Source organism: Equus asinus, chromosome 7 (assembly GCF_041296235.1).
Source record: "Equus asinus isolate D_3611 breed Donkey chromosome 7, EquAss-T2T_v2, whole genome shotgun sequence".
In the NCBI taxonomy this organism is placed as follows: domain Eukaryota; kingdom Metazoa; phylum Chordata; class Mammalia; order Perissodactyla; family Equidae; genus Equus; species Equus asinus.
In genome coordinates this window covers 79,841,433-79,865,173 of record NC_091796.1, presented here as the reverse complement: position 1 = coordinate 79,865,173, position 23,741 = coordinate 79,841,433, and the positions used below count along the sequence as shown (strand labels likewise).

General features: G+C 40.6%; 1 protein-coding gene across 10 annotated transcripts in view; it reads right to left on the bottom strand.

The window, feature by feature from the left end:
* Positions 1-18,402, bottom strand: part of PCNX1 (pecanex 1) — a 170,760-nt gene extending 152,358 nt beyond the window's left edge. For 5 of the 10 annotated variants that reach the window (XM_044773901.2, XM_070513904.1, XM_070513901.1 and 2 more), the window contains exon 1: positions 17,763-18,401. In XM_044773901.2, coding sequence (XP_044629836.1) covers positions 17,763-17,915 — 153 coding nt within the window. In that variant the 5' untranslated portion in view covers positions 17,916-18,401. Of the gene's footprint in view, positions 1-17,762 lie in introns of all 10 variants that reach the window. The other 5 variants (XM_070513902.1, XM_070513900.1, XM_070513903.1 and 2 more) reach the window with 2 other exon arrangements.
* Between the last annotated feature and the right edge of the window lie 5,339 nt (positions 18,403-23,741).

Below are 23,741 nucleotides of genomic sequence, written 5' to 3'. Positions count from 1 at the left end.
AATCCCCGGGAGAGCACTGTGCTTTATAATGGGCTTCCACTGTATTCACAGAATATGCTGGTCAAGAAGGGAAGCCAAGATTAAGGATATAATTAGATGGTGATGGGAAGGGCAGCTTTGAGAGTTGCAGATTCAGAATGCACACTGAAAAGTATCAGGGGACACTTAGCTCATCTCAAATCAATCACAGGTAGGCTTTTAGGAGCAGATTAATCAGAAAAGTGTCTTATGCGACTGAGTGGAGGAGGTTGGTGGAGGGTGACTATGGTACTATGGTGGTGGCCCAGAGGTCAAAGGGAAGAAATGACAGAGGCAATCTGCATAAGCCTGAGCCAGTGATTTAGTTTCTGGGAGCCTCTGCTTCCTCATCTGTAAAATGGGAATAACAGTGTCTGCTTTCACCGGCTATGAGGAGGATCAAATGAGAAAACTTGAAAGTAGATGGTACATGAGCATAAAACAGCACAATTATTTGACGTTTTTAATAACATTTAAGCAATGTAGTGACAAAACTAAGATGAGGAAACAAAAAGACCTCTCAGTAGAAAAGGTTCAGAGGAACCAAAGATGAGCTACAAAAAAGCAGATGAGGTAGGTAGGACCTGCAAGACCTCAGAACACACAGAGGCGAATATCAGTCTGACCATGAATGAACAAAGTCATTGAGAAATAGAGAAATACTTCCATAACATGGTAAAGAAAAAAGAATCTATATTTCAAACAAAATCTTAGTGTGCTTAATGGTAAAACACTAGAATTTCTATTAAAATAGAGAACAAGGCAAGGCTGCCCATATATTCAGCGTGCAAGGCAATTACACAACAGAAAAAAGTATACATACTGGAAAGAAGTTAAAATTGTTATTTATAGATTTAACTGCATACCTGAAAATCCTTTTAAAAATAAATAGAAAAGTTATTAGAATAAGTTAATTCCATAGTCTGGTTACAAAATTAATAAATTAAAATCAACAGTTTTGGCCAGGATCCTGGAACAGGAAAAGGACATTAGGGAAAACCCAAAGAAATCTGAATACAGTATGGACTTTAAGTTAATAATGATGTATCAATATTGATTCATTGGTTGTGACAAATGTACCACGGTAATCTAAGACGTTAACAATAGGAGAAAATCAGAGCAGGATATAGGGGATCACTCTGCACTATCTTTGCAACTTTTCTATAAAAATAAAACTATTCTAAAATAAGTTTATTTCTTAAAAATCAACAGGTTTCTAACATAAAAGCAGTAACTAGTAAGAAAGATAGTGGAAGAAATGGTTCCATTTACACTGTTAGGAAAATAAAATCTATGGGGCCAGCCCTGCAGTCGAGTGGTTAAGTTTGCGTGCTCCACTTTGGTGGTCTGGGGTTTCACTGGATCAGATCCTGGGCACGGATATGGCACTGCTCACCAAGCCATGCTGAGGCACCGTCCCATATAGCACAACCAGAAGGACCTACAACTAGAATATACAACTATGTACTGGGGGGCTTTGGGGAGAAGAAGAAGAAAAAAAAAGGAAGAAGACTGGCAACAGATGTTAGTTCAGGTGTCAATCTTCAAAAAAAAAAAAGCAAACTAAAATCTAATAATAATAATCTTAAGAGAAAATGTGCAAAGTTAACATAGAAAACTTTTTTCTCTTGCTGAGGAAGATTTGCCCTGAGCTAACATCTGTGCCAATCTTCCTCTATTTTGTAGGTGGGTTGCTGCCACAGCATGGCCGCTGATGAATGGTGTAGGTCTACACCTGGGAACTGAACCTGGGTCAGTGAAGTGGAGCACACCAAACTTAACCATGAGGTCACGGAGCTAGCCCTCATAAAGAAAACTTAAAAAAAAAATCTAGTGAAGGACATTTTAAAAGAAATGATCACCTTAATTCAATCTTATAAAGATGTCAAACTTCCTTCTCTAAAGTAATCCACAAACTCAATAAAAAATTCAATAGCATCACTGGGAAACTTAACAAATTGGAAGAATAAACATGCAAGAACGGCAGGAAAATAATGAGAAGAAAGAATAACAAGGCAAGACTACTACTACGAAAGAAAGATATATGAATAGATGAAACTTGGGTTAAAAATATAGTAGTCATGTAAGAACAGACATATTGATAAAACAGAAAATGCAAATACTCCAGTGGGAACTCAGATTACGAAAAAGGTAGCATTTAAACCACTGAGAAAAAGATGGGATTGTTTAATAAATTAGTTTGATTGGGACAGTTGCTTGTCAAAAATGGTTTTTTCAGTAGATGCTGATACAGTGCTTACAGCAAAATAAATTCCGAATGGGCTAAACTATAAATGAGAAGTTTGCAATTACATTAAAGGCAAAGGACTAATATCTTTACTATATAAAAGCTCTTAGAAATCAATAAAAAACAACCTTGTAGAAAATGGATAAAGCACATGAACAGTTCATAGAAAAATGGGGGAAAAATGACCCTTAACTTAGGAAAGCTGCTCAACTTCATTCAAAGTAGGAGAAACAGAAATTAAAACCACTCTAAGATACTATTTTTTACCTACGAAAATAGCAAAAATATGTGAGGCTGTGGCACACATGAGCATAAACGGCACTCTCACACACTGCTTGCAGGCATGCAAAGTGAGTACTACAACCCCTCTGGAGGGGAATTTGGCAGTATCTTTCAAAGTTACAAAAGCTTTACCTTTGACCAGGCAATCTCATTTCTCAGAATTTATTTCAATACCATACTTGGACACGTGTGATGACATTTGTACAAATTATTTACTGAAGCATGGTTTGTGTTAGCAAAAGGCTGCAAACAAATTAAATGTCTATCAGCACAAAACATGCTAAATGATACATCCACACAATGGAATACTATGAAACTATTAAAAAAACTGAACCCATCAAACAAAAGTCCAGGATCAGACAGCTTGACTGGTGAATTCTATCAAACATTTAAAGAATTAATACCAATCCTTCTCAAACTCTTCCAAAAAACAGAAGAGAAAGGAACACTTCCAAACTCATTTTACAAGGCCAGCATTACCCTGACACCAAAACCAGACAAGGACGCCACAATAAGAGAAAATTACAGGCCAATATCCCTGATGAACATAGATGCAAAAATACTCAACAAAATATTAGCAAACTGAATTTGATACTACATTAAAAGGCTCATACACCATGATCAAGTGGGATTTATTCCAGGGATGCAAGGCTAGTTCAACATCTGCAAATCAATCAATGTGATACATCACATCAACAAAATAAAGGACAACAATCACATGATCATCTCAATAGATGGGAAAAAAGCATTTAACAAAATTCAATATCTATTTATGGTTAAAAAAACTCAACAAAGTGGGTATAGAGGGAACATACCTCAACATAATAAAGGCTATATATGACAAGCCCACAGCTAATAGCATACTCAATGGTGAAAAGCTGAAAGCTTTTCCTCTAAGATCAGGAACCAAACAAAGATGCCTACTCCAGCCACTTTTACTCAACATAGTATTAGAAGTCCTAGCCAGAACAATTAGGCAAGAAAAAGAAAGAAAAGGTATGCAAATTGCAAAGAAATAAGTAAAACTGTCACTATTTGCAGATGACATGATACTATATAGAGAAAACCCCAAAGACTCCACCAAAAAATATGGGAACTAATAAATTCACTCAGTAAAGCTGCAAGAGACACAATCAATATACAAAAATTTGTTGTGTTTCTATACACTAATAACAAATTATCAGAATGAGAAATTAAGAAAACAATCTCATTTATAGTTGTATCAAAAAGAATACCTAGAAATAAATTTAACCAAGGAGGTAAAAGACCTGTACGCTGAAAACTATAAGACATTGATGAAAGAAACTACAGACACAAATAAATGGAAAGATAACCCATGATCATGGATTGGAAGAATTAATACTGTTAAAATGCCCATACTACCCAAAGCAATCTAAAGACTCAATGCAATCCCTATCAAAATTCTAACGGCAGTTTTCACAAACAGAACAATCCTAAAATTTGTATGAAACCACAAAAGACTTCGAATAGCCTAAGTGATCTTAAGGAAGAACAAAGCTGGAGGAATAACGCTCCCTGATTTCAAACTGATTACAAAGCTATAGTAATCAAAACCATATGGTACTGGCATAAAAATAGACACATAGATCAATGGAAAGGAATAGAGAGCCCAAAAATAAACCCACACATATATGGTCAATTAATTTACAACAAAGAAGCCAAGAATATACAGTGAGGAAAGGACAGTCTCTTCAATAAATGATGCGGGGAAAACTGGACAGCCACATGCAAAGAAATGAAACTGGACCACTATCATAAACCATACACAAAAATTAACTCAAAATGGATTAAAGACTTAAATATAAGACCCGAAATCATAAAACTCCTAGAAGAAAACACAGGAGATAAGGATACAAAAAGCAGTTAAAAGTGAAAAAACAGAGGGGCCAGCCTGGTGGTTAAGTTCTCGTGCTCTGCTTCGGCAGTCCAGGGTTTGCAGGTTCGGATCCCGGGTGTGGACCTACCACCACTCGTCAGGCCACACTGTGGAAGCATCCCACATGAAACAGAGGAAGACTGGCACAGATGTTAGCTCAGCAACAATCTTCCTCAAGCAAAAAAAAAAAAGGAAGATTGGCAACAGATGTTAGCTCAGGGCCAACTTTCCTCACACATAGACATAAATGTCTACTAAGCATATTTAAAAATGTGGAAAGAACTTATTATTAAGGAAACAGATTAAAACAAGATGTCACTTTACACTACCACAGTGAAAGATCCACAATAACCAACGTTGGTGAGAACAAAAGGAAACAGGTCCTCTCGTTCACTGGTGGGAACATAAACTGGTATAACCTTTTTTGAGGAGTAATTTGACAACATCTAGTTTAATTTTAAATGTGCCTACTCTTTGAACTAGCAATTTCTTTTCAAGAAACTTATGCTATAAACTCCCATGAGTAAAATCTTACACATACAAATGTGCACCACAGTATTGTTTGCTTTTATTTTGGACTATAAATACTTTTATTTTGGACTATATATACTTGAGTACTGCCTGGAACAGTTTCTACAGCTAGTATGATTTTTATGATAAAAAATTTAATAATGGTTTTTTAACTGGGGGGTAAAATTCTTGAGGAATATACTATAATGGGTAAAAAGTGCTTATATAAGCATTACTATTATCAGTACCATAAAAGTCTCCACTGTAGCCAGAATCAAAGTTATTCAGTAATTTATTGACTGCTGAAAAAAGCAGATGAGTTAAACCCCCACCTCTGCCAGAACAACAAGCTGTTTTCCGACATTCACAAATAACAGACAGACCTCCCAGGCAGTGACTGTAACTTGAGGTGTCCATCAGAACCACCTACGGGCTTTTTTCTGTTGGTATATTTAGGGAGAGTTGTTTTTCAAAATACACATGCCCAGAATCTCCCCCCAGATACTGATTTATTGCAGTGGATCAAAATAGGACCTCAGGCAAGTTAATTCCCCGTTATTAGATGATGGTTTTTTTTTTGTTTTTTTTTAAAGAAAGGTAATGAGAGCTCTGTCCCACCTATCACCTGTGTGGAAGCCTGTGTCACACACAACAGGCCAGCGATTTTCAAGTGGAGTATCATGACAGACAGTAGTAAAGAATATAAAAAGGATTCCTAGTAATCTTCCAAAGCTGCTGAATAACTTCCTTAAAAAAAAAAAGGCAGATTCAGGATTATCCCTCCATTAGCCTCACTCCAATCTATGTTGTGATATGCACGCTGCTACAGGAGAAGGAAAAGAGATGAGCAGGGAGTCAGAACAAGCAGAAGAGTGGAAGGCATGTAGTTTGAAATCATCCCACAGAGAATTCAATTCTCCTCACCCTTATTAGTAAGCAGAAACACATCAAGTTATAATTAGCTGGAAGCCACGTGTCAACACCTAGAATGCCGTGAAGAGCTATGTGGTGCACTTGGTGATTTTAGGTACTGTGACTTTTCCTTATTCTTCCTATGGATATGTCTTTAACAAGGAAGAAAGCAAAATACATACACAGTGACAGCCTGAATAACACTGACACCGCACAACGATGGGAACAGAAACGACGCTATAAACATCTGTAAATTGTATAAGATTACCAAACCCACAGCAAAGCAACAATGGAAGGGAAATTAGCAGTAGAACACGAATCAGGCTAAAAATCATGTTAAAATTTGTGAATTCTAGGAACTATAACTTTGGACAATAAAACAAGGTTTAAGTTTACAGGAACTACAGAGAACAGAGAGGGAAAAAAACGACATCACAATCAGACCAATCCACAACATAGAATATTCCATAAGATAATTAGCCTAGACTTTTTAAAAGTCAATTGGATGGTGGGGCTGGCCCTGTGGCCGAGTGGTTAAGCTCGCGCGCTCCGCTGCAGGCGGCCCAGTGTTTCGTTGGTTCGAATCCTGGGCGCGGACATGACACTGCTCATCAAACCATGCTGAGGCAGCGTCCCACATGCCACAACTAGAAGGACCCACAGCGAAGAATATACAACTATGTACCGGGGGGCTTTGGGGAGAAAAAGGAAAAAAAATAAAATCTTAAAAAAAAAAAAAGTCAATTGGATGGGGAAGAAATGACTAAACTCTAACTGGATCCCAAGTTTGGAAAAACTGGCTATAAATGACATTTTGGGGATAAGTGGGGAAATTTGAATATTAACTAGATGTTAGATAGTAGAATTATTAATTGTCTTCAATGTGATAAAGGTGTTAAGATTATGCAGGAGATGAAGCCTGCAGCATTTAAGGGTGAAGTGTCATGATGTATCAGGTGTGCGTGAGAGAATGGATAGACACATATCATGCATTCGCATACAGGTGAAGCAAATATGATTTTTTTAAAAGGTTCAGAATTGTTGAATCTAGGTGGAGATATGGGGAATTATGTATTATTCTTTCAACTTTCTTGTTTATTTGAAAATCTTAAGAAATAGGGATTATGCTTATTCTTCAATAGCACATACTATATATTTCAATATTCCTGTGGTATAAAGGACTGAAAAAAAGTAAGACTTTTTGATGATATAATTTTATTTAGATTAGCCATATTTATTCTCACTTTAAAAAAAACCTTTAAATTGAGGATTACTAAAACGCAAAAAAAAAAACCAAACCACTTTATGCCCCTGCAAAGTTCACGTGGGTTCTGTCTTAAGGGTCGGTGATGCTTGTGGAAATCATCCATGATGCTTCATTTGTAATGTACATTGTGGCATAAATAAAAATACTGCTTAGTGCAAATGATAATTGGTTTACCGAGGTTTTCCTAACTGTTTGTTTTTACATGGTACTTTCTTTTAACCATTCTAGATACTTACCGGAAACATACGATCAGTGGACATAAATAATATTCTGAGAAGTTAAAAAATAATTCACTGAGAAAGCTTTAACATGTTGGATATATTACAATAAAATACTTGACAGCAGAGCAAACCACTACACCCAAGAACATACATTCTTTTAAGAAACAGACTTTTCCCGAGAACATTCATTTGCCTGGTGGGAAAATTATGGGAAATACTGTTTCAGCAAAAACAACAAACTCATAAAGGTCCCCCATCGTAGGGCTTTACCATATAGTGCCTATATAACGGCACTATAACATAACGGCATATAGTAAATGTTTTGAATGTATGAATCTTCCTCTGCATAAAGCCTTCTAGGAAATAAAGGCATCCTCCTTCCAATTCCTGAACACTTTATGACACATAAGGGATTAGTCATATTCTACCTGGTAATATAGTTACTTGTCTCACGGCCTCTAATTTATAAATCAGGAAAAACAGCATTAAATAGGAAGCTAAGATACTGGTGTCCATGCTGCTGTGAATGAGGTCTAACGTCTTTTTTATCTTTAGAATTATTTTATTTCATACAGTTCTTCCTATATAAGATTTCTCAATTTTAAAATAGCCTAACATAGGTTAATGGTCAATGCATGATTTAAAAATCATTCAGAATATCCTCCTCTTTTGTACACCTAAAATGTATCTATCACCTACATAAAATCTTGTACTAATTTTTCTTAAAAGACACAATTTGATAAATTGTTATAAATTGTAAAATTCCTAAAGATAGAATCCCAGTATGGTAAAGGAAAACAGTAAGAAAACCACATTAAAGGTGATGATACTAAACGCAATACGTATATTATCCTGGATTGGATCCTGAAACAGAAAAGGGATGCTACAGGAAAAACTGGTGAAATCCAAATAAAGTGCATAGTTCATTAATAGTACTGTACCAATGTTAAGTTCATTTTGATAAACGTGCCATGGTTATGTAAGATTTTAATGTTCGAGGAAGCTGGGCAAAGGGTATACAAGAACTCTACTATTTTTGCAACTTTTCTGTAAATATAAAATTATTTCAAAATATAAAGCTTTAAAGATGGTAACTATGGTGGTTGGATCTGTTTAGTTTATGTCTAGACAGCACTGGGAGTGAAGACGGGTAGCAGAAGGAAAGCAGCCAGATAGACGTGATTCAAGCTTCTCAAATCTGTGACTAATCTTCTCGCCGATTCTCAGGGCACTTGGCACCCAGGGTTCTATTTGGTTTGTACAAAGCTCCACAGAATAGGACTTTTTTTTCCTTACAACCTCAAAAGGAAATGGCTTGCTTTTCCCTAGATTTTCTTTTTTTTCTTATCATAATAGAAGCAACAGAGACTAGCACCAACGGTACAAGTTGCAAAAGATGCAACCCCCAGGTTCTAACGATAAAGAAAGAGAAGGAAAGTCTGAACTGTTTAACAATTCTACTAAAGTAAGCATTTAATCAACCTTTTGGGGGACAGGCAGAGGAACCAAGGAATCAGAATCAGTAGCTACTTATTTCACTGAGATCTGGTAAAATTCATCAATATGCTACAGAAGTAAAATCTACAGAATATTTGCTGTAATCTGCCCTTTCCCATGCCATCACTCTATGCTATTCCAGTGTTACTATTCCCAGGAGTCCCAGGTGTCCCAGCCCACCCACAAAACAATTCTCCGCCTTCCCCAGCTATGCAGACACAGGAAAACGGTTTGATTTAACCCAGATTAAATAAGAGAGAGAAGCAATCAACCTCCTCTTAAAGAAACATTTTTGCTTGTTTATCAGTTACCTGCTATGAAAATTACCTGAACACAGAATATAGGAAAAACCAGATAAAATTTATGTGATATATGTTAGTGCGGTAAACATCCTTAATTTGCACTAAGAAAAGTTTGAATTAAAAAGTTCTTAAGGGGCCGGCCTGGTAGTATAGTGATTAAGTTCATACTCTCTGCTTGGGCAGTCCAGGGTTTGCAGGTTCAGACCCCAGGTGCAGACCTACACACTGCTTACCAAGCCATGCTGTGGTGGTGTCCCACATACAAAGCAGAGGAAGACTGGCACAGATGTTAGCTCAGGGCCAATCTTCCTCACCACACAAAAAAAGGTACTTTAAGGGAAATTCCACCTATTATCAAAAGCAGAATATTGCTGAAAATAGTTTTATTCAATATTTCACTGAATAAGAAATTCACAACGGTAACACACTATTTTAAAAAGTGTTGAGTGGGCAGGGCAAGACAAGAACTCTCAATCCTGTTGATGAAAATTTAAATTAGTACTACCTTTTGGGGGGTCCATTTGGCATTTTTGACCATTTTCTTCTTTTCAAAATACTCTCTTTCCTTGGATCCTATACCAGGCTCCTCTCTTCATTTTCCTCTTACCTTTCTTGTCTCCTTTGATGACATTTAACTGCTATTGGGTCTTGGGAGTTCTGCCCAAGCCATTTTATTTTTAATGAATCATACGTTCTCCCCAGATCTTACCTACTCTCTGGCTTGGATTATCCCCTACAAAGCTGATAACTTCCAAGTAAATTTTACCCCAAATTTCTCTCCTGAACAGTCCTCTTCAACACTCTGAACTCATGTTCTCCAACCTCAAAGGTTCCCTCAAAATTACCCGGCAATCCTACCATCCTTGCTAGTGAGTTCATTTTCCCATTCTCCAAAAATTAGGATAGCATTTCACCTTCTGGAGATCCCCCTCAAAACGTGAATGTCCTCCTGACCTCCCCCTCAGTGTCAGCAGAAAACATTCACTCTGTATTTGAAGGAGCTTGCAGAAATCATAAAAGATCTACCACAACTTCCATCACCAGTCGTTTATCCCTTGTTCCATCAGCATTCATCCTTACCTCCTCCCTCTTTCTGAGGACGATTACTACCTGTGCTCTCTGGACTACAAACCTATTTTGCCTTCTCAGGAAACTTGCATTATTATCTATCAATTTCTCATTCTCTCATTCATTTTCTCTCTCAATATAAAGATTCACTCAATGTTTGTAAAATGAATAATTATTTATCAAACAAAAATATGCATAACTTTTAATCCAACAAGTCTACTTCTAGGAATTTATACAAAGACTAGTACTACACAGATTTAACTATGAGAACAGTTACTCTAGTGTTTTCTAAACAGCTAAAAACTACAACCTATATAACCAATAACAAGAAAATGATTAGATACACTGTAACACATCCATACTGTGGTCTACAACAGAGCTATTAAAATTGTTACTTTTGGGGCCGGCCTTGTGGCGTAGAGGTTAAGTGTGCATATTTCACTTCAGCGGCCTGGGGTTCACCAGTTTGGATCCCAGGTGCAGACATGGCACTGCTTGACAAGCCATGCTGTGGTGGGCATCCCACATATAAAGTAGAGGAAGATGGGCACGGTTGTTAGCTCAGGGCCAGTCTTCCTCCGCAAAAAGAGGAGGATTGGCAGCAGATGTTAGCTCAGGGCTGATCTTCCTCAAAAAATAAAAATAAAAAAATAATAAAATTGTTACTTTTTTTCCCCACATGGAAACATTCACAATTTATAGTAAAGCAAAAATAGGAGGCTTCAAAACAATACAAATTTTATGAGCCCATTTTTTGGTAAGGAAGAAGCATAACACATATTTACAAGCTCCAAATACGTTTTGGTTACTAAAACGTTAGACTAGGTACATGGGATTACAGTTAGTTTTTATTTTCTTCTTTTTACTTATCTATAATTCTGATTTAGCATATCAAGTTGAAGAAAAAGATTCTACTGCATTGACAAAACAGAGAAAAATCTAAATACTGAGCAAATACAAGTACAGTATTAAAGACTACAAAAATTGCAACAAGAGATGAAGTATACAATTATCATTAATTTAAGTTAAAACGCTCTATTTGGGAAGAGAAAATGTTTTTGATATTCAATAAAGCTTTCCAATTTCTTTGAGTCCTCATAAGACCTATCCTCAAGTTGGGGTGACACGTTTTACATAAAGCAAAAACTGGAACAAGGTCCTCCTCTCCAGGAGAACGGACACAGGTGAACCAGCAGTAGTACAGTCAGACAAAGGGAGACTGCTCGGCAATAAAGAGGAACAACATGGATGAATCTCAAAAACACACTGAGAGAAAAAGACTTACACACAGTCTACCCTACATGACTCCACTCAAATCAAGTTCTAGAACAGGATAAACTAACCTATGACAGAAAAAAAAATCACATTGACTGAAGGTGATCGACTGGGAAGGGCAAGTAGGAGTTCTCTTGGGTGATGCTAATGTTCTACAACATGATGGGTTTGCACTGCACAAGTGTATGCATTTATCCAAATTCAAAACTCATTCAATGGTTCACTTTGACTTGCGATGTGTGCCTTTTAGAACTCTAGCTAATGGTATGCAGGCTGAAGTGCTCAGGGGTGACCTGTACTGATGTCTGCAACTTACTTCACATGCACCCCCTATAAAAAAAGGTCTTGACAGAGGGATACACAGATGGAGACACATAATTAACAAACTGTAGAATCCAAGTGGTAGATACAATTCTTGTCTTGCAACCTTCCTATGTCTGAAAATTCTCATAACAAAATGTTGGGAAAATTTAACTTTCAGCAAATTCAGCTAAAGAAATCAAACTACCTGGCTAAATCTAGGTATTCAAAGGCTGGAAAAGAAATAGAAACTTTCCTACTTTTTCAATTACCAAATAATTTTACGATTTGGAGTAATTTCTCAAATGGCAGAAAACATTCCATCTTTAACAAAAGACACAATCATTTTGGCAATCAGTTGACATTTTTGTAAATTCACAAGGTTTCCTACAAGTTGACAAATATGGCTGCCTTCTTGGAAACTTCATTTGTAAAACATCTTTGGATGATCTATCCCTAATTTATTATAGGTGACAGAGAGATAAGAACTATGTATGTGTCATAGCCAATTATGGAAACATTACATTCACCTCAGTACCAAATACTGAAAATACTGGTAAGAAAAGGCACAGGATATAGGTCAAAACAGACCATCCACCACTAATTAAACTTTCCTAAAGGGGACAGAAAATACTCTAACACTAAATAATCATGCTTAGTTGCTAATTTATAATACGATAACTTTCTTAATTAAAACTTTTAAGGAAATATAAACTATAAAACACGAAAATTTCAGTCTTAGTCATCATAACAAAATCTTGTTTACAGTGATCTTTAAAATATTTTTAAATCTTTGGGAAAGAAAATGGTTTGAGGGCCTCAGAGAAATCCTCACTAATAAAGGCTTATCATTCTGTAGACGATAAAGATCAGCTACAGAAAATAATAAGATAACCAGGAAGAAAAAGTTGAAACCTTCATAAATTTTATATCAAAGATTTAGTTTCTGAATATAATCTCTCCATAGATTTACATAGTATATATTACTGTACATATCATGTGTATTACACGTATGTGTATGCCTAACTACACAAAGTTTTATAATCAAAAAACTATACATGCTGCATTTTGAATGATTTAAGGGTTTTCAAGAGTCATTCTGTATTTGACTTGTGTCATGCACACTGATATTGAAGCGAACCCCCAGATACGATGTGACTCCACCTATAATACAGCCTACCATAGTACTTCCCCCTCCCCCAACGACTCTCTATCAGTTAAGCTGATAAGTCTAAAGAAGGTTCACACATATTATAAAAAATTTATTTAACAAATATTTATTTAGAACCTAATGTAAGCCAAGCACGAGAGTAGACACTGGATATACAAGGCCAAATAAATCAAACATGACCCCTGCCCCAATGGAACTTACAAGGTAAATAAAGGTAAAAATACACGTTTGTGATAAGAACTATGGAATGAAGTTATAGGACAGAATGACGGAAAAAAGGAGAGAGAACCCATTTATGGTTGCCAGGTTAGGCCTCCCTGAGGAGATGCTATTTCAGCCCAGCCCTAAAGACCCAGCAGCAGCCAGCCCTGCAAAGAGCAGCTGGGGAGAGTATCCCTTCAGAAGACCCAGCCGTGCAAAGACCCCGGGAGAACGAGCTCGGCGGGCTGAAGTCACAGAAGCACCACAAACTGCGGACAGGGCGGAGCCGGCTTCAGTGAGGCCTTGGTTAGGATGTTGGATTTTATTCTGAGTGCAAAAGAAAATCATCGCAGGATATTAAAAACAGAGAAAGACACAAACAGACTTACTTTGTGGAGAAAGAGCTATTAAAGGGCAAGAACAGAAGCTACGGTAGCAGTGCAGACAAAACAGTGTGAACTTGGAAGTGGAGAGGAAGGTCTGAGATAGTCTGACAGCAGAATCAACAAGACTTGCTCATAAGGTGAGGTATGAGCAACTAAATAGATGACGGTGCTATTAACTAAGATGACACAGACAGAGTAAGAAAACAAGTGTTGAGGGCGGGGGGAGGGGAGGTTTAGTGGAGAACCAAGAACAGTTTTAGACGTGATACCTTCGAGATGCCTCTGTGACAGTCAAGAGGATATGAGGAGAGGGCAGCTGGATTTAAGTGAGGGGCTGGGAGTTAGGGGCATACTGATCAAGTTCTTTAAATTGACCTGGATGCTTATAAAATACAAAGTAATGGGCCACACTTCAGACCTTCTGCATCAGAATGACCACGCACATGTACACATTTGTAACAAGCTCCAATGATGCTGATGTCAACTGGAGTCTGAGAACCACTGATGGAAATAGATTTTAACGTTACAGTTCATCACCTAGGGACATAACTCTTTATGGAAGAAAACAATATGTTGAGCAGTATATTAAGATAATGGTTTGACTCGATAAACCCAGAGCTACCTAACACTGTGCTAATCAGCCATTCTTTCAAGGGACATTTACTGAAGGCCACTCTGAAGGTGAATAATTTCTTTTATAAATATTTTCTTACAAGATACACATAAAATATCTCATAAACGAGTAAATCAAGGTTCAGAAAGGTGGAAAGTCTTGCTCAAAGGACACACAATCAATAACAGAGCCAAGACTCAAAAAGCAAGATTACACCAATTCCAATCTGCTTTCCGCCACATGAAAATGCCACAAAGCTCACCATCTGTGACATGTCATGTACAAAAATAATTATAACAAAACAAAATGGGATGAGGGCTCAAACAGAAAGGTCAATGAAAGTACAAGGAAATATTACTTCTTGCTTTTCACTACTTAAGTTTTATAACTGCAGAAACTATAAATTCTACCCTTCAAAGTATCCACAAAAGCTCCCAATAGAAACAGCATTTGCCCCCTATGCAGAAAGTCCTAAGACTTTTCCTAACTCAGCATGCTGTCTCTTCACAGACTTTAGGTCTTTAAAAAAGAACAAGGCTGCTTGTACAATGGCTTCAAAATCCCTGTGCAAATCCCAGCGCTTTCTCTGCCTAAGGTCACAAAGCAAGTCACTAACCACTAAACTTCAGGTGTCCGCATCAGTAAAATGAGGACACAGGGTTTGGGATAAAGAACCTACACACGCACTTAATAAAGTCATTATTATTCATAATTACTTTTGGAAGAGCATACAAATAATAATCTATAACTGTCTGAGATTTTATTTGAACAGGAAATGTTGCATTTTGCTTCAAGTGTATCCTTCAAAGTACCTATCTCAATACTGTAGTACTACCACGTTTCCTAAAACGTTCACAAATCCTCTTTGCTTACTGTCCCCAGACGATCAATCCCCACTATAAGCTCAGGGTCACTCTGTACTTACCTTTTCACAACAGTTCTAAGGCTTGTAACTGTCCATCATCCCTGAGGTAGACTTCAAGTTCCTTGAAGGAAGAAGCTGTGTCTTGTTCATTTCCAATCATTCATTTAGTATCTGAGTACTTACTACATGCTTGGTGCTGATCTAAGTCCTGACAATGCAGCAGGGAACAAAATAGAGTCTCCTCTCTCTTAGAGCTTATATTATAATAAGAGACATTAAGTAAATAAATATATATCAATTAGTGATAAACGCTATTAAATGAAGGAGAGTAGGAGAACTAGGAAGTTGCTATTTTACATAGGTTATCAGGGAAAGCCTCACATATACCTGAAACCTGAAATAGATGGAGCAAGTCATACAGATATCTGGAGGGGAGGAGTTATCCAGACAGAAGGGGAAGAGCAAGTGCAAAGGCCCTGAGGCAGGAATATGGTTATTGTGTGGGAAAAACTTAAGAAGGCAAATGTGTGTGTGTTGGGGGACGGGGGTGGAGACACAAGTGAGGGCAGGCTCTGAGAGCAGAAGAGTGCCATGATCAGGCATGTTTTAAAGAACCACTCAGATTTCTGTATGGAGAACAGAGAATAAAGTATGGAAGCAGTAAAACCTCACCAGAACACTACAATAATCCAGGGAAGACATAAGGGTGGCTTTACCAAGGGAGTGATGCTGATCATTAGCTGAATTCTAGTTAGATTTTGAAGACAGAACCACAAGATCTGTTGATGAACTGGATGTGAAGAGAGAGAGAGAGAAGAATCAAAGAGAGCTTTTAAAAGATTTACGAAGAGTAGTGCTGCCATTAACTGAGGCAAGAAAGTCAGAGAAGCAATTTTATTTTCCCAGAAGCCAGCGAATTGCCCAGTACATAGTAGACACTCAAACAGTTATTTGTGAATTAAATTCAACTGAATAAACTCCCAAAATGAAGCAGTAAATTCAATGTATTGCTTTCCATTTGCTTGAATTTCCTTTAGTAACGTTTGTTAATTACACAGAGACTTAGCCACTAACACAGCTCACATGCTAACATAAAAACCTCACCCTGGGACACAGCAACAAATCCTCACATCTCAAGAACCAGTTTCACTTTTAAATTTACAATTCTCCTGGATATAAGAGAAATCTGCTATGAAAGCTCTGTGCCAGCCTGAGGATTCTTACACCCAAAGTAATTAACCTGTTCATTAATGATGTCATGTTCCTGGAAGGTAGAGAAGTGCAAATAGAACTCTCTAGGCCAGAATTAATTGAAAATTATTACAGTTCGTGATAAATTTCCAGAATGGGACAAGACTGAACAAGTCCCCTGAAAAAATAAATCATCAGTCAGCAGCATTTTTTTAAAATGGCTTTTTTACCTCAAGCAGTAAGTGCCTTCAAGAAAATGTCAATGAAAAATTAAAATCTGCTTGACAATGTGAAATTTAGCACATCTTCCCCCAGGCAGGCACTTTTCCTGCCAATTAGTGAAAATGAGTTTCACTTAAGAAAGAACTGGGTGTCCTCACCTTTGGCACTTCTTAGTCTACTCCCACATTTTCTAATCCAGCATCCTTACTTATAGCTCCATGAAGAACCACAAAGTTAGCAGAAATATATTCAAATGAATTCTCCTAAATAAAGTGACCATCCTTAACTGAAGCTTAAGGATCATCTCTCTTCCACATTAGCGTCCCTAATGTGCCACCCCTAACCTAATGTGTTTTTAAAAATGGGCTTATAACTTTCAGGGAAAATACAGCTTAAAAACCTAGATCATTCGGAGAAGCTGATCGTACTGAATTCAGCAACAGGCAGCACCTTCCTCTCCCCTATCAGTATAAGGCCTTGAACCAACCCAAACAAATCTGCTGAAATGCCAGCCAGATTCCCCGTATCTCCCCCGCTCCCTCCCCCCCAGAGCTGGCCCGGCGACACCACAGCCACTGACCACGGAGCTGCACAGAAAAGAACCAGTGGGGAGCAAAAACAAAGGTTTCCAGAGGCAGGAACGTTAAGAGCCAGGTTTTCAACCACCACCTATTAGCGAGTAAGAGGCCGGACGACCCACAAACACACTCCAAACGGAGCGGCACGCATTCTTCCCCTCTCCCAAGGCCCCGCAAGCGGATCGGAGGCGAGGTGGAGGGAGGGGACTCCCCGGAGAGAAGGGAAAGCCGCCTGAGGTGCAGGGAGTGCCCAGGGGGTGCCCGCGCCCGAGGAACGGAGCGCACAGAAGCGTGCGTGCCAAGGATGAATGCGGCGCCCCCCTCGGAGCAGCCTGCTGGGCGCCTTCCACCAAACCCTAAGGGCAGGGAACCCCACTCGGGCTCTCCCTCCCGGGTGGAACGGCTGCAGAGGCTACAGGTTCGGGTCCTCCTAAGAAGGGGCCTAGGAAGCGACTATTTCCCAGGAAACGGGTTGGGTGCGCGGGGGCGGGCGGGGGGCCGCGGCTGATCCGTTTCCCCGCTCGTCACTGACCTGGGGGATAGCCCTCCAAAAACCCGAGAGCGGGGAGTCGCGGGGGAGGGGAGCGCGAGCGGGCGGCGGGGCGCGCGGCCCGGGCAGAGGAGAGGGCGCGCCCCCGGCCCGGAGCCAGGGAGGCGCGGGCGGCGGGGCCCGGGACAGCCGCTGCTCCCCGCCCGCGGGCAGGGCAGGAGCCACCCTCTCCCCGCCCCCACACTCACCATGTAGAGGGTGAAGGGCAGGCCGAGCAGAAAGAGCCACAGGTAGAGGTGCAGCGCGTTCACGAAGGTGGCCTGGTGCGGGTCGTAGTACCAGCCCCCGCTGAGCGCGGCCCACACCCCCTGCCGGAGGATCTGCAGCGTCTGCGACCCCATCCCAGCCCGGCGCCGCCGCCGCCGCCGCCGCCGCCGGCCCCGCCCCGGCCCCAGCTCGGCCTCGGGCGCCGGAGCCCGCAGCTGCCCCGTCTATCCGCCTCCGGAGCTCCGGGAGAGCGGGCCGGCGCTCCGGCGGTCGCTAGGGCTGCTGCAGGAGGAGGAGGCGGCGAGCGAGGAGGAGGAGACCGGGGAGGAGGCGGCGAGCGGTGGGGCGGAGGAGAACGGAGAAGAGGAGGAGACCGGCCTCCAGGGCGCCGCCGCCATCTTGTCTCCTGACACGCGAGCCGCAGCCAGGCCCCCGCCGCCCGCGGCCCGCCAGCGCCGCCGCCGCCGCGACCCCCGCGGCCGCCAGCCCTGGGCCAGGCGGAGAAGGAGGCCCGGCGCCCGGGACGGACGGGGAGCAAGCCGCGCCCCCTCCGGCTCCTCCTCTCCTCTGCCCCCGCCCCGGGGCCGGCTCCCCGCGGGCGCGCGCAGCGCCTCGGCCGCCGCGGGCGCCTCCTGCCGGCGCCTGGGAGAAGCGGACGGCGCGCGCCCGGCGTGGGGCGGGGGGCGGGGCGTCTCGGAGACCCTAGTCTTCACCCGGCCCACGAGCCTGGCAAGTCCACCCACCGATCCCTAAGCCGGGTCTTTCTCTTGGAAACCTCGTCAGCATCCTGCCTGACGTCTTATGAGATTTATTAAAGCCCTAAGAACAACGAGGCTGATATCTGAGATACTCATTGAAGGCCCGGGAGAATTAGGTACAGATGATGGCACTGTTGAAAAATCACAAACGAAGCCAATTTGAGCAAGAACTGTGTTGGCCCTTGGAGCGGGCTGGAGGCCCTTGGGTGAGAAAAACAGCCACATCCAGGATTGGGAGGATTTACTACTTCCAAAGACAGATAAATTAATAGAAATTGCAAAAGATGTAAAAGTATGGAGTGGACAGGTTTATTACTGTACACGGTGATTTTCTTTTTTAACGTGCTGTAACTTGTAGCCATTTTTATTAATGGGCCAATCTAAACAGGGTTGAAAGATTAACTGTGACTCCACCCCAAGTCACAATAGGATCCTGTACTTCTCTTTTTATAGCTATGAAGACTGGGAATCATTCTTGGCTCAATGTAATGTTTATAAGGCATGTCTCATCTCATTGAATGAAATTTTTTAAAAAAGTTTGAAGTTTGAGTTTATGATAGCAGTAAAAGTACTCTATATTCCTGGATTAAAGTTGCTATAATTAATGAGAAAAGTAAGCCAGCCAAAAGAAACTGGTGACAATTTAAGAAGAGTATTGAAAAACCACTGCAATACTTGCCAGGGCCATGCCACTCTACAGTTCAAACATTTGCATACCCAATTCGTTTAACCTTCACAACACTCATGTGAGGGCAGCATAGAGGCTGTCCTTATTTTATGGATGAGAAAACCAAAGCTCAAAGAAACTAAGTGATCGTCCAGGTTCTCATAAGAACCGAGTGGTTGAGAAGACCTCTGGAACCAGCAGCCATCCTAACTGCACGGACTGAACTTTGAAAGACTATTGCTCAGCACTCTTCACCTTATCCATTCAGATAAGAGTTTGCACTGATCAATAACTGCTCAGCAGCTTCTGGTTACCTGTGGCCAGTTTAAATGTGTGACCAGTTGTTCTCAAAGTGTAGTCCCAGGACCAGCTGTGTCAACATCACCTGAGAACTTGTTAGAAATGCAAATTCTCAGGCACCACTCCAGAGACACTCTGGGCGTTGGACCCAGCAATCTGTGTTAACAAGCCCTCCAGAAGATTCCAATGTACCTTAAAAGTTGAGACTGCCACTGTAGAACACCATCCCCAGCCTTGCTTTGTTTCCTTATAACCACAGTCATTGAATTCCAATAAGATACCTTGAAATTGAGAGATGTGAACAAACACTGGCCAAAATATGCTTTTAAATATATTGGTATGTCTAAAAGCAAAATTAAGATTAAATAATGCAATTTTACAATGAAAATAGTGGCCTTGAGGCTTGGCCATAGACACAAGGTATTGTAAAGTGTTCATTTCTTTCTTCTAAAGGAGACAGGAAAGCTCTCAGAGCAGGTTTTGGAAGTGATCCCAAGCTTTCCAACACAAAGAAAGATGTAAACAAGGATAAAATTCCAAAACCACATCAGTTTCCACACCAGTAAATATCTGCTGTAGTTTAATGTAAAAGGATTAACGGTAATAGGGGTGAGGTGGACTGGAAAAAGTGGAGACTAGAACTAGATACGTCCATGGAATTAGAGGCTGACCCAGCGGGGGTGATGAGTTGGCAGCCAGAAGACAGTATCTGGAGGGTATGGAACGGGCAGCAGCCAGGAAGGCAGCCAGCATCAGTCTGGTTCAACACAGAGAATGTGAGTGTTGTAAGCCAATGGGCAGCTGGAACACAGCCTTGGGAAATCCAGGAGCAGACAAAAATTGGGAAATCATGGCTAACATTAAGAGAATATGTTGCTTATAGCAAGGCCCCGGCCTCAGTGCTGTCTTCCAGGTCTGGATTTCTCTCCCTTTGGGGAACTGATGAAAACAAATAGAATTCATGTCCTTGAGATGAGGTACTGGGCAAGTTTTGGGGGCAAGGACTTGGAGTCAGGGCAACAAAGATCCAAAGGCCAGATCTGGCAGACAGAGTGAAACTTGGAAACAAAGCAGGAGCTCACTACCTAGAACTGAGAAGGAATTTCACACTGATCGTGGTTGCCTCATGTCAAGATCCCAGGGTGTTAATATAGAACTCCATTTTCCCTCCAGGATGTCTGGGATTGACCCAAGAGCCCAGAGTTGGAAGTCACATGGCACCAGCCACTGAGTAAAATGGGGTCAGTGGGATGGGCAGGCCCAGATGGTAGAAAAGGCAGTTATAGACTACATCTTTCAGCTCTGAACTGGTAAAAGCATCTTAGAAAAATGCTAATTAATTGGCTTAGGGAGTTAGCAACTAGAAGAATTCAATGAAATGAATGACCTTTCGAAAGACTGACTCAGTCCTTGGAGTGGGGCTGTGAGGGGAGAGAATCCTACAGTGCTTTTTTATCTGTAGCTTTCAAAACGTTTCTGCATGCTGCCACAAGAAGCTTCCTATTTTATAAACAGGAAGCCAAGGCACAGAGAGGTTAAATGATTTGCCCAAAGTAACATACTCCATCGTACCCATAAAATACAAAAGCAAGACAAAAACTAAGGAATCTAATTTGCTAAGTGTTAACCCTCTCAGCCATGCATAAAAGCCGTTAATAACGTTACACTAAGCATGTCAAAGTTAGCCGCCATGACATATTACCAAACCACCACCTGACATTTGCTCATCTTTCAGCTAATTCTATTAAAATAATACTTCCTGACTAGCTCCTAGGCCTCTTGAGGACTGGGAATGTTCTGACAGGAGATGCTCACTCCTGCCTGAACAGGACAAAGCTGAGTGTGCAAAACCTTCTAATAACCCCCACCCAAGCCCACCTTGGAGCAGAGGCATGCAAAGTGCAGCTCCGGTCAGTTTATGTGGCAGCAATTATCTACTTTAGCTATTATATGCCACGTGTCCTGACAACAACCCAAATACAGCAAGTATCCGTGGCTTCCCCATCACCACCGTCTCAGACCAGCCCTTCTTATTCAACCAACATTTTCCGACTCGCTCAGACTTGAAACCTCATATTCCCTCCCCAATGGTCTAGTTTCCTACAGTCTTTCTCCTGCTCAATCCTTCTTTTACGTTGCCAGGTCAGCTGTCCTGGTGGATGCCCTCATCAGCTCATAGCAAACAGCTTCCTGTTGCCTCCAGTTTCTCTTCAAAACCATTCTACATTCCACCAACAAATTAATCCACTTTTCCCATGCCCCCCCATTTCTCAGACACTTTCAATTCTCTTCCGTTGGCTACATTACTAAAGGCATACTCCATAGCCAGGCATTCTAGGTCCCCCGCAACCTGAATCACTATTTTCTCTGACTTTTTCCCACGATGAACCCTTTTTACTGGTGAATATCAGCATACTGTTTATTTATCTTTATTTATCAGCCCATCCACTTATTAGTTTCTCCTTCTATGCTCTTGACACCATTTGCCTTACACAGAAAACCTTACTCCTCCATCTGCCTACTAAAATCCACTATGAATAGTACTTCAAACCCATTCATATATTTTTTGAATAGCCTAGAACACATATATTCCACTTATTTAGCCCTTAAATGTATACTACTTTATATCCCTCCAACTAAACTGTACCTTCCTTGTGGGCAAGTCAGCCTATCGCACAATGCCGAGCAGAAAGCTATTAATATCAATTGACACTCAGTCGAGGTAAGTTGAATAAATGAAGCAATGCAGAAAACTTTGCACAAAGTGTCTTTCATTTAAAGATTTTAATCTGTTTCAGCTTTTGTTTGGTAACTCTTCAACATTCAAAGGCATTTCTCTGGCTTAGAAGAAATATGGAATAAAGGTGAAGATAATTTGGAAGAGAAAGGAAATGCCCTAGAGTTCTTCCCTGATTCTCTTTTTAGTCATTTGCTATATATCACTTCATATCACATCAGGAAAACAAATGTCAAGGCAGGGGAAGGGGAACTTCCAAAATCTTACATAATATAATTGTAAAATACCAATATCTGAATATGGAGCTAAATAAGTGAAATAAAGCAGCTCATCCTTCTCAGAAATCTCAACTCAATCTCCGTTTTTTTTTAAATGGTAATTCCATCTGATGAGTACTTTAGAACATGTTTTAATCAACACTCACTAGTTCAGTAATTCTCGCTATGGTTTTGTGTCATCCTGAGGGTATCTTCTGTTATATCTCCAAAAACCCAATTCACTTTTCTTAAACTCACAATACTTTTGGGCCAGGGCAATGAAAAGAAAGGGGAAGTATACAGGATATCACAAAACTCCCCAAATATTGAGAATCCCTGAACTAGAAACAATATACATACACGTTATTTCCCATCTTTTGACATGAAAAGATTCTTCTACGTCAGTGGGATATGTAATGTGTTTAGCTATAGCATATTAAAGAGCTTGTTTACCTTTCTGTTTCAGCCAAGGTAGCTTAATTCCAGCAAGAACTATTGGGTCAATTAACGTAACAATTCTCTGAAGAGCTTCCCCAGTTACTAGTTACCAGTGTCATCTGGAGGACCTGCCTATAGTTATCCAGAAATGAGAGAGGTGTTAGCTCTGGAGGCTGGATGTCTGACTCCTCTGGTGAGGAGCACCAAGATCATTCCTTGATGAGAAGCAGTGTTTGGTAGTCAAGGATCATGGAGTGTGGAATCAGATAAACCTGATTCCAGAGTTTCAATCCAGAGTCTGCTATTTTCTAAGTTAATCCTAGCCCCAAGTCAAGAAATCTGAGTAGAATTGAAGAATCCTAGAGAATTCAATGGTGGGGCCTCATTGCATTTAGTTTTGGTTGCTGGAGCTTTTTTCTAATGGCAAAAAATGAACATTCTAATGATGTAATAAAAAGATCTTTGCCTTGGAGATTTTTCACAGCTTTCTTTATGTAAACCTTGACAGCACGTGGGAATTTATTTCTTGCTAGTTTTGTTTGTTCCTTTGGTTTGGTTTTTTGGTTTTGTTTTTATTTTTAAAATTTTTGTTTTTTCTGCTTTATCTCCCCAAACCCCCTTGTACACAGTGTATATCTTAGTTGCAGGTCCTTCTAGTTGTGGGATGTGAGACGCTGCCTCAACGTGGCCTGACGAGCGGTGCCATGTCCACGCCGAGGATCCGAACCTTGGGCCGCTGCAGCGGAGCACGCAAACTTAACCACTCGGCCACGGAGCTGGCCCCTGTTTTTGTTTTTGCTTTG